At 41.4% G+C, this 11,523-nt stretch overlaps 2 protein-coding genes across 2 annotated transcripts; both read left to right on the forward strand.

Moving 5' to 3' along the window:
• The first annotated feature begins 1,938 nt into the window (after positions 1 to 1,938).
• LOC306713117 (NADPH oxidase organizer 1-like) lies at positions 1,939 to 4,853 on the forward strand. Its single transcript, XM_079182700.1, has 7 exons — positions 1,939 to 2,066; positions 2,170 to 2,250; positions 2,348 to 2,420; positions 2,661 to 2,844; positions 2,935 to 3,131; positions 3,240 to 3,347; positions 3,642 to 4,853. The coding sequence occupies exons 1-7, from the start codon at positions 1,992 to 1,994 to the stop codon at positions 4,313 to 4,315; spliced, it is 1,392 nt and encodes a 463-aa protein (XP_079038826.1). The 5' UTR covers positions 1,939 to 1,991; the 3' UTR covers positions 4,316 to 4,853.
• A 2,785-nt stretch (positions 4,854 to 7,638) lies between these two features.
• Positions 7,639 to 10,572, forward strand: LOC306712801 (NADPH oxidase organizer 1-like). The gene is made up of 7 exons (XM_079182221.1): positions 7,639 to 7,783; positions 7,887 to 7,967; positions 8,065 to 8,137; positions 8,378 to 8,561; positions 8,652 to 8,848; positions 8,957 to 9,064; positions 9,359 to 10,572. Exons 1-7 carry the CDS (start codon positions 7,709 to 7,711, stop codon positions 10,030 to 10,032), a joined length of 1,392 nt encoding a protein of 463 aa, XP_079038347.1. The 5' UTR covers positions 7,639 to 7,708; the 3' UTR covers positions 10,033 to 10,572.
• Positions 10,573 to 11,523: the final 951 nt, after the last annotated feature.

An 11,523-nucleotide genomic window follows, 5' to 3' on the forward strand; every position in this document is an offset into this window, starting at 1 on the left:
CACGTTTCTGATTCACCACTCATCACTGACTTTCTCATCAGTAAAACAATAATTCCTTTCTTTATGACGATAATGTCTCTTAAAGGAAACAGAGGAGTTCCCTTGATTGTTGGTCTAAAGAACGCCCCTTAACTGTTTCCTTTACCTGTGTGTCACTTGAATGATAATAAAAGTCGTATTCATTGTCATATTTAAAAAAATAAAAGATTGCCATAATTGATATAGCACATGAAGATCATAAAATACCTATGCCATGGAAGTGACATCATGCTTTCCTCTTCCTCCTGTCTTCTACCTGATACTCCCTTTGCTCAGCAGTCCGGTCTGCTGCGAAATGATGTGTGCTTAAATAAGAGTGCAGCACTTTGGATTGTGCTGCCATAGAAACCTAAAGTTTAGTAGTTTTAAGATGAAAAAATATTAGTTGTACCCGACCTACTAAGGCTGTAAAAGTCACAAGAAAAGGATTTTGCTTTTGCTTAATTGGCCTTTATTTATGCATCTTACACCATAAGGCCACCATAGGTTTTCAAAAAACATTTCCCCTCATATCTAAAGCAGTATTTATCTACTTTTTGTGAAATGACTTTGTTGAACAGAGACCATGAAGGATATTTTCAATGGCATAGGCCTTTTTCAAAGACATTTTGACATGTCACAGTATGAAAGCACAGATTTAAAGAATGAAATGAATGATGGCTGAAATCCATTTTGCTGCTTCAGCGACACTTGAATAGAACAGAGCCATCGTGAATGATATTTTAACACGTCTATAGCCTATAAGGTGTAAGTCATTTTAGTGGTGGGGGATCTTTTTAAGATTTATTCTTCCAATGTTTTTCTTAATCTTTTGCTTCATCATTTAGAATAAAAATACACAGAACTTCCACAATAGTAAAATCTCATCCAAAGTGAGGCAGAATATTTGTGGGAACATTTTTCCTCACGGTGGCTCTTTAACATTTCAATGCAGAATCTTGAATAATATACTTTCTGTAGAAATATTCACTTTTCCTGTGTTTATGGACATCATGTGCTTTACTTCTCATCAGATATCGTTTCACATTAAAAGATGAAAGAGCTTTGCACCAAATTTAAACATTGGGAATAATTTGTGGTCACATAAAAGTGATGTCAGTGTGATCTGTGATCTGTGAGTGACAACATTACTGACTGGCTGGAAGTACCTGCCACTTCCTGATGATTCCCAGTAACTGTGTGAGACACACACACACACACGTACACACACAGTGTTATAACAAAGAACTGGTTTGGTGTAAAAAGTTTGCCATCAGTCCAGAGTGCGTCTTTTCTCATCACTCATGTCAGAGTCATCTCAGACTTCCCCGTCTTTCTCACAGTAAAACAATAAATCCTTTCTATATGACGATAACAGAGACGTTTCCTTGATTATTCGTCTGAAAATGCCATAAAACCATTTTCTTTTGCTCTGTGGTACTTGAATGATAACAAACATAAAATGCTGTAGTTGCCTGAGCTAGTCTGACTCTGTCTTCATTCATGTCAAAACGTAATTCTGTGGTGCCAAGTGGCACGTCTGCACATGCAAGTTTGGGTGAGTGCAGTACATGTTTCAAAGGGATACAAGGTCAAAATGTTTTCGCACACAGCTGTTTCGTCATTTACGAACACATTAAATTCTCAATATGATGTCACTGAAATGTTAAAAGTATATGTTAGGAGACATCGTTCCGCTTCCTCATTTTTGGAATGACAGCAAGAATAGCAGCTCAACATTATCCTGCATGACCTACCAGAAGATCCAGCTACACTTGTTTGATGACTCGTCAGCATCCTTTTTTTCCAGCCCTCAGGTGTTGCTCACTCCGACTCCGCCTCTGTTATGTGAAGCACATATAAACCGCAGCAGACTCTCTGGTCTGGCAGAGCAGCAGAGACAGTTCAGCTAGACACTGAAGGTCAATAAAGCAGCTTTTCATCCTGAGAGCTCAGACACAAACAAGTGGACGATGGCCGGTGAACAACGCTTTGTAATCAGTGCCCGCATTATCGGAGCCATCCACAGGGACACACCAAAACTGAAGGTGAGTCAAGACCTCAGTCGTTACTCATGTGAGGTGTTAAATATTTCTGTGAGTTTGTGTGAAAGTTTCTTGTCTGACATCTTTTATTTTTCTCTCTCCACAGATGTTCATGATATCTGTGTTGTGGTCTGACGAGACTGAAGTTATGGTCTACAGGTCCTTCAAGAATTTCCAGAAATTTCATGTAAGACCAAAGAAACTCCCACTTGGTGCACTCAGTCTACTGTTTATATTGTAGGAATAATTATTAATTCAGATGTGTTTTTTTTTTATTCAAACAGAGGCAGCTGAAAAAGAGGTTCCCTCACATGAACACTTTCAGGAAAAACGACAGAGTGATCCCCAAATTTAGAGGTAAGATTATTTCAACTGTATGTTACAAGGTGTATATAAATGGTCTCCTGTGAGCAACTGTGTATTTGTAGCAATTAATTAGAGGAATAGCACACAAAACAGTTTAATATCTGTACAAACATGGTTTGTTTTAGCTTGCTTTTCCTCCTACTTCTAAGAAAAATGCTTTAGAAATGATGTTCATCTTCTCCTCTGCAAATCTAGTATTAACCCTGAAACCGTTTCCTCTCCTCTCTCCAGGGCGGGCCAGGAGGAACAGCCTCCAGCAGAAAGGATCCAAGCGATCAATCCAACGCATGAAGTTCCTGGAGAGCTACTGCGACAAGCTGCTGAAATGCGACCAAACTGTGACTCGGAGCTCAGAGGTGACTCAGTTCTTCATGCCCAAAGACCACGACCTGCAGCCAGACCTCACCAAGAACAGGTAGGTTGTCATTTCAGTGTTTAGGTTAAATCATGCGAGAGTTAAATAGAAGTTCTTGTTTCTTAAATGGCTGACTTTTCTCTCACACAGCTTCATGATCCTGCTGTCTGATGATCTGCCCGATGGCTCAGGTGGAGGAGGGGGTGATGTGACGGGCAGCGTCACTCACCCGTTTGTCACCCAGACTTACCGCTGCGTGGCTGCTCACGAGACAAAGGACACCAAGAATCGTCCGTTTAAGGTCGCTGTGGACGAGAAGCTGGATGTCCTGATCAAAGACCCTGCAGGTCAGTGCTTCACTTTCATGCAGTTGCTTCCTGAAAAGCAGCAAAAACCTTGAGCTACCCCCACAACCGTTTCTGTTATGCTGAAAGTGTGTTTTATTTCCTCTCCAGGTTGGTGGCTGGTGGAGAACGAGGATAAGCTTTTGGCTTGGTTTCCTGCTCCCTACCTGGAGTTATGTGAAGGAGAGGACGATGATGATGCTGGATTCCAGCTTGCAGGTGTGTGTTACTTGTAGTCACAGTCTCATTTAACAAGCTTGATTACAGAACCTTTGTAAGCTTGACAGTGGTGTGACATCATCTGTTATTACTGTGAAAATGAATGCATGTCAGATGCATCTACTTCATATTACTGTGAAGATTAGCTGTTACAAACAACTAACACTGTTGAGTTCTCTTTAACCACTGGACGTTAACATGCATCTATTCCTTTCTACCAAAACTCACTTTTATGAAGACAATATGTGACTGTACAGCAGTTCCTGAGCTTGTTGTCTTGTTTGTGACCTTTAGGTTCCCTGTACTGTGCCGTGAGGAGTTACTCAACTAAGAAGGATGACGAGGTGTCAGTGCCCATTGGCTCTGTGGTGGAGGTGCTGAGGAAGTCTGACAACGGCTGGTGGCTCATCAGGTTCAATGGCAAATCAGGTTACATCCCCTCCATGAACCTGCAACCATACAACAACCCACGGTCCGGCCTTTACAGCCTGCAGCGAAAGCTGTACAGTTCCACTCTGAATCTGGCAACCAGCAGGGAACCTCAGGCTCCTCGTCCACCCGGCAGCAACAAAGAAAACAGCCCACAACGGGATTCTGCAGGTCAGTCCAGAGGAGAACCCAGTCTGCCAGGGCGTCTCCACAGGGCCCGATCTCTGGACGTCCTCTCTGAGACCCGGTCGCAAACACCGACGGTGGGGGATGCCTCAACCTCAGACGGCCGTGAACGCAGCATGACCAACACAAGCACCGAGATCAGCTTCTCTGACCGCCGTGGCTCCGACACTAGCTCCGACAGCTCTGAATCTGTGAGCTCCAAAGGAAGCGAGACGGCTTCAATGGCTCCCAGGATGCCACCCAGACCAAAAACCGAGGAGATCCTGACTCGCTGCACCACCATGACCCGCAAGGCAGCCCTGGCCACCAAGACCCGGCTTCAGATTCAGCCAGAGTCGATCTACAGCCGCTAGATTCACAAGTCTTTGATATATGAAATATTCATGTAACATATTTAACCTGTTTGACCCCATAGGGTCTGTCAGTCAAGTGTGTTTTATGCAGCATTGTTTATATCTCTATTTTAATTTTTGTCATACCAGAGATTGAAGAGATAGCAACCTTTACAAGATAAATATATGTTGAAAACCATAAGATACCATAATAACAATAATGTAGCTTCAGTGAAGCATCAGAAGGAGCAGGAACCAGATAATGTACGTGACATTGTCATGCAAAAGTAAACAAATATTCCAAACTGTATTTCATGTTAACATCAGCAAAGAAAACCTTAATGAACAGACTGAACTCCAGTGTGAAGGCTTCTTGTTCCATTTATAAATGAAGGCATTGAAATGTGACGGGCGTGTTAAACAAGCTGTCAGCAGACGGGGAAGGATCACCAGTTCCCTGTCAGAACATGTTCTTATTTATTTATTATATTTTTTTGTATGATTAATTATATTGTTGTCCATTCATGTACAGTGTGTGCTGCAATATGACCTGTTCACAATGCAACTTGATAATGTGTAAGTTTCACATAAACATGTCAATAAAATCTTATTTACACTAAAGAAACAAGAAGTTCCTGTTTATTTAATAGAAAAGAGAAGAGTCAATCTTCAGATAACACAAGAACTGTAAAAATCACACCATAAGAATGCATAAGATGAGTGAAACATAAAATAAGCACCTGAAGTGAGAACCTAATAACAGTTTTAAAAACATAGGTCTCCAAAAGACATTTCAAAGCACATTGAGTGTTATCTAACCTGATATCTGAGATGTTAAAACAAAAAGAAATCAGCTAGGACTAATGTATCTATATAGTGATATACCTATGTATCCATATTTCCTGGATCCAGTTCACGGCTGTTGAGATGCACTTTGTTCCAGTTGTAAATGGTGCATGCTATTTGGTTAAGATACGAGTACAATGTGTTGCAATAATGCAGATGAGACAAAACTGAGGAACATAATGTGTCAAGGCATCCTTGAAGAGGAAATGATCTTTAAAATATTCCTAAACTGCAGAAAGTCTGATTTTAAAATCCCTTTCACTTGTCTGCTGAAGTCAAGGCTGAGTCAAAAAGCACGTCCAGATTCATAGTTCAGTCAGGAGAGATGCTTAAAGAATAGAAACATTCATTGACTTGGTGCACAATAGAAAAGTTGCAACATCCCCAAAGTCAAAGTCAGGACTGGTGGGGGTCACTAATAGGCGGACCGCGGTCCGGTTCCGGACCCAAACGCCGTTGTATAGCGGACCCGGATCTAAAACCGATAATTGATAACATCCCCAAAGTCAAAGTCTGCCCTCAGTCTAATTTCTCATCAGCACGTTTCTGATTCACCACTCATCACTGACTTTCTCATCAGTAAAACAATAATTCCTTTCTTTATGACGATAATGTCTCTTAAAGGAAACAGAGGAGTTCCCTTGATTGTTGGTCTAAAGAACGCCCCTTAACTGTTTCCTTTACCTGTGTGTCACTTGAATGATAATAAAAGTCGTATTCATTGTCATATTTAAAAAGAAAAAAAGATTGCCATAATTGATATAGCACATGAAGATCATAACATACCTATGCCATGGAAGTGACATCATGCTTTCCTCTTCCTCCTGTCTTCTACCTGATACTCCCTTTGCTCAGCAGTCCGGTCTGCTGCGAAATGATGTGTGCTTAAATAAGAGTGCAGCACTTTGGATTGTGCTGCCATAGAAACCTAAAGTTTAGTAGTTTTAAGATGAAATAATATTAGTTGTACCCGACCTACTAAGGCTGTAAAAGTCACAACAAAAGGATTTTGCTTTTGCTTAATTGGCCTTTATTTATGCATCTTACACCATAAGGCCACCATAGGTTTTCAAAATAAAACAAAAATAACCAACTTTAGTAAATGCGACTGTAAACATTTCCCCTCATATCTAAAGCAGTATTTATCTACTTTTTGTGAAATGACTTTGTTGAACAGAGACCATGAAGGATATTTTCAATGGCATAGGCCTTTTTCAAAGACATTTTGACATGTCACAGTATGAAAGCACAGATTTAAAGAATGAAATGAATGATGGCTGAAATCCATTTTGCTGCTTCAGCGACACTTGAATAGAACAGAGCCATCGTGAATGATATTTTAACACGTCTATAGCCTATAAGGTGTAAGTCATTTTAGTGGTGGGGGATCTTTTTAAGATTTATTCTTCCGATGTTTTTCTTAATCTTTTGCTTCATCATTTAGAATAAAAATACACAGAACTTCCACAATAGTAAAATCTCATCCAAAGTGAGGCAGAATATTTGTGGGAACATTTTTCCTCACAGTGGCTCTTTAACATCTGAATGCAGAATCTTGAATAATATACTTTCTGTAGAAATATTCACTTTTCCTGTGTTTATGGACATCATGTGCTTTACTTCTCATCAGATATCGTTTCACATTAAAAGATGAAAGAGCTTTGCACCAAATTTAAACATTGGGAATATTTGTGGTCACATAAAAGTGATGTCAGTGTGATCTGTGATCTGTGAGTGACAACATTACTGACTGACTGGAAGTATGTGCCACTTCCTGATGATTCCCAGTAACTGTGTGAGACACACACACACACACGTACACACACAGTGTTATAACAAAGAACTGGTTTGGCGTGAAAAGTTTGCCATCAGTCCAGAGTGCGTCTTTTCTCATCACTCATCTCAGAGTCATCTCAGACTTCCCCGTCTTTCTCACAGTAAAACAATAAATCCTTTCTATATGACGATAACAGAGACATTTCCTTGATTATTCGTCTGAAAATGCCATAAAACCATTTTCTTTTGCTCTGTGGTACTTGAATGATAACAAACATAAAATGCTGTAGTTGCCTGAGCTAGTCTGACTCTGTCTTCATTCATGTCAAAACGTAATTCTGTGGTGCCAAGTGGCACGTCTGCACATGCAAGTTTGGGTGAGTGCAGTACATGTTTCAAAAGGATACAAAGTCAAAATGTTTTCGCACACAGCTGTTTCGTCATTTACGAACACATTAAATTCTCAATATGATGTCACTGAAATGTTAAAAGTATATGTTAGGAGACATCGTTCCGCTTCCTCATTTTTGGAATGACAGCAAGAATAGCAGCTCAACATTATCCTGCATGACCTACCAGAAGATCCAGCTACACTTGTTTGATGACTCGTCAGCATCCTTTTTTTCCAGCCTTCAGGTGTTGCTCACTCCGACTCCGCCTCTGTTATGTGAAGCACATATAAACCGCAGCAGACTCTCTGGTCTGGCAGAGCAGCAGAGACAGTTCAGCTAGACACTGAAGGTCAATAAAGCAGCTTTTCATCCTGAGAGCTCAGACACAAACAAGTGGACGATGGCCGGTGTACAACGCTTTGTAATCAGTGCCCGCATTATCGGAGCCGTCCACAGGGACACACCAAAACTGAAGGTGAGTCAAGACCTCAGTCGTTACTTATGTGAGGTGTTAAATATTTCTGTGAGTTTGTGTGAAAGTTTCTTGTCTGACATCTTTTATTTTTCTCTCTCCACAGATGTTCATGATATCTGTGTTGTGGTCTGACGAGACTGAAGTTATTGTCTACAGGTCCTTCAAGAATTTCCAGAAATTTCATGTAAGACCAAAGAAACTCCCACTTGGTGCACTCAGTCTACTGTTTATATTGTAGGAATAATTATTAATTCAGATGTGTTTTTTTTTTATTCAAACAGAGGCAGCTGAAAAAGAGGTTCCCTCACATGAACACTTTCAGGAAAAACGACCGAGTGATCCCCAAATTTAGAGGTAAGATTATTTCAACTGTATGTTACAAGGTGTATATAAATGGTCTCCTGTGACCAACTGTGTATTTGTAGCAATTAATTAGAGGAATAGCACACAAAACAGTTTAATATCTGTACAAACATGGTTTGTTTTAGCTTGCTTTTCCTCCTACTTCTAAGAAAAATGCTTTAGAATTGATGTTCATCTTCTTCTCATTAAATCTAGTATTAACCCTGAAACCGTTTCCTCTCCTCTCTCCAGGGCAGGCCAGGAGGAACAGCCTCCAGCAGAAAGGATCCAAGCGATCAATCCAACGCATGAAGTTCCTGGAGAGCTACTGCGACAAGCTGCTGAAATGCGACCAAACTGTGACTCGGAGCTCAGAGGTGACTCAGTTCTTCATGCCCAAAGACCACGACCTGCAGCCAGACCTCACCAAGAACAGGTAGGTTGTCATTTCAGTGTTTAGGTTAAATCATGCGAGAGTTAAATAGAAGTTCTTTTTTCTTAAATGGCTGACTTTTCTCTCACACAGCTTCATGATCCTGCTGTCTGATGATCTGCCCGATGGCTCAGGTGGAGGAGGGGGTGATGTGACGGGCAGCGTCACTCACCCGTTTGTCACCCAGACTTACCGCTGCGTGGCTGCTCACGAGACAAAGGACACCAAGAATCGTCCGTTTAAGGTCGCTGTGGACGAGAAGCTGGATGTCCTGATCAAAGACCCTGCAGGTCAGTGCTTCACTTTCATGCAGTTGCTTCCTGAAAAGCAGCAAAAACCTTGAGCTACCCCCACAACCGTTTCTGTTATGCTGAAAGTGTGTTTTATTTCCTCTCCAGGTTGGTGGCTGGTGGAGAACGAGGATAAGCTTTTGGCTTGGTTTCCTGCTCCCTACCTGGAGTTATGTGAAGGAGAGGACGATGATGATGCTGGATTCCAGCTTGCAGGTGTGTGTTACTTGTAGTCACAGTCTCATTTAACAAGCTTGATTACAGAACCTTTGTAAGCTTGACAGTGGTGTGACATCATCTGTTATTACTGTGAAAATGAATGCATGTCAGATGCATCTACTTCATATTACTGTGAAGATTAGCTGTTACAAACAACTAACACTGTTGAGTTCTCTTTAACCACTGGACGTTAACATGCATCTATTCCTTTCTACCAAAACTCACTTTTATGAAGACAATATGTGACTGTACAGCAGTTCCTGAGCTTGTTGTCTTGTTTGTGACCTTTAGGTTCCCTGTACTGTGCCGTGAGGAGTTACTCAACTAAGAAGGATGACGAGGTGTCAGTGCCCATTGGCTCTGTGGTGGAGGTGCTGAGGAAGTCTGACAACGGCTGGTGGCTCATCAGGTTCAATGGCAAATCAGGTTACATCCCCTCCATGAACCTGCAACCATACAACAACCCACGGTCCGGCCTTTACAGCCTGCAGCGAAAGCTGTACAGTTCCACTCTGAATCTGGCAACCAGCAGGGAACCTCAGGCTCCTCGTCCACCCGGCAGCAACAAAGAAAACAGCCCACAACGGGATTCTGCAGGTCAGTCCAGAGGAGAACCCAGTCTGCCAGGGCGTCTCCACAGGGCCCGATCTCTGGACGTCCTCTCTGAGACCCGGTCGCAAACACCGACGGTGGGGGATGCCTCAACCTCAGACGGCCGTGAACGCAGCATGACCAACACAAGCACCGAGATCAGCTTCTCTGACCGCCGTGGCTCCGACACTAGCTCTGACAGCTCTGAATCTGTGAGCTCCAAAGGAAGTGAGACGGCTTCAATGGCTCCCAGGATGCCACCCAGACCAAAAACCGAGGAGATCCTGACTCGCTGCACCACCATGACCCGCAAGGCAGCCCTGGCCACCAAGAACCGGCTTCAGATTCAGCCAGAGTCGATCCACAGCCGCTAGATTCACAAGTCTTTGATATATGAAATATTCATGTAACATATTTAACCTGTTTGACCCCATAGGGTCTGTCAGTCAAGTGTGTTTTATGCAGCATTGTTTATATCTCTATTTTAATTTTTTGTCATACCAGAGATTGAAGAGATAGTAACCTTTACAAGATAAATATATGTTGAAAACCATAAGATACCATAATAACAATAATGTAGCTTCAGTGAAGCATCAGAAGGAGCAGGAACCAGATAATGTACGTGACATTGTCATGCAAAAGTAAACAAATATTCCAAACTGTATTTCATGTTAACATCAGCAAAGAAAACCTTAATGAACAGACTGAACTCCAGTGTGAAGGCTTCTTGTTCCATTTATAAATGAAGGCATTGAAATGTGACGGGCGTGTTAAACAAGCTGTCAGCAGACGGGGAAGGATCACCAGTTCCCTGTCAGAACATGTTCTTATTTATTTATTATATTTTTTTGTATGATTAATTATATTGTTGTCCATTCATGTACAGTGTGTGCTGCAATATGACCTGTTCACAATGCAACTTGATAATGTGTAAGTTTCACATAAACATGTCAATAAAATCTTATTTACACTAAAGAAACAAGACGTTCCTGTTTATTTAATAGAAAAGAGAAGAGTCAATCTTCAGATAACACAAGAACTGTAAAAATCACACCATAAGAATGCATAAGATGAGTGAAACATAAAATAAGCACCTGAAGTGAGAACCTAATAACAGTTTTAAAAACATAGGTCTCCAAAAGACATTTCAAAGCACATTGAGTGTTATCTAACCTGATATCTGAGATGTTAAAACAAAAAGAAATCAGCTAGGACTAATGTATCTATATAGTGATATACCTATGTATCCATATTTCCTGGATCCAGTTCACGGCTGTTGAGATGCACTTTGTTCCAGTTGTAAATGGTGCATGCTATTTGGTTAAGATACGAGTACAATGTGTTGCAATAATGCAGATGAGACAAAACTGAGGAACATAATGTGTCAAGGCATCCTTGAAGAGGAAATGATCTTTAAAATATTCCTAAACTGCAGAAAGTCTGATTTTAAAATCCCTTTCACTTGTCTGCTGAAGTCAAGGCTGAGTCAAAAAGCACGTCCAGATTCATAGTTCAGTCAGGAGAGATGCTTAAAGAATAGAAACATTCATTGACTTGGTGCACAATAGAAAAGTTGCAACATCCCCAAAGTCAAAGTCAGGACTGGTGGGGGTCACTAATAGGCGGACCGCGGTCCGGTTCCGGACCCAAACGCCGTTGTATAGCGGACCCGGATCTAAAACCGATAATTGATAATTAATAAATTCTAACAGAGCGCTTCTATTTTTACCGGCACAGCTTTTCCAGCCTTTACGGCACTCGGTCAGAGTTCCAGGAAACACACCGACCAATTACATGTGTTGTAAGAAGTTATGAGAAGTTATTTCACATAGCGTTCTCGAAGAAGAGAAATGTGGACCAGAGAG

Source organism: Pholis gunnellus (assembly GCF_910591455.1).
Source record: "Pholis gunnellus genome assembly, chromosome: 21".
Lineage (NCBI taxonomy): Eukaryota > Metazoa > Chordata > Actinopteri > Perciformes > Pholidae > Pholis > Pholis gunnellus.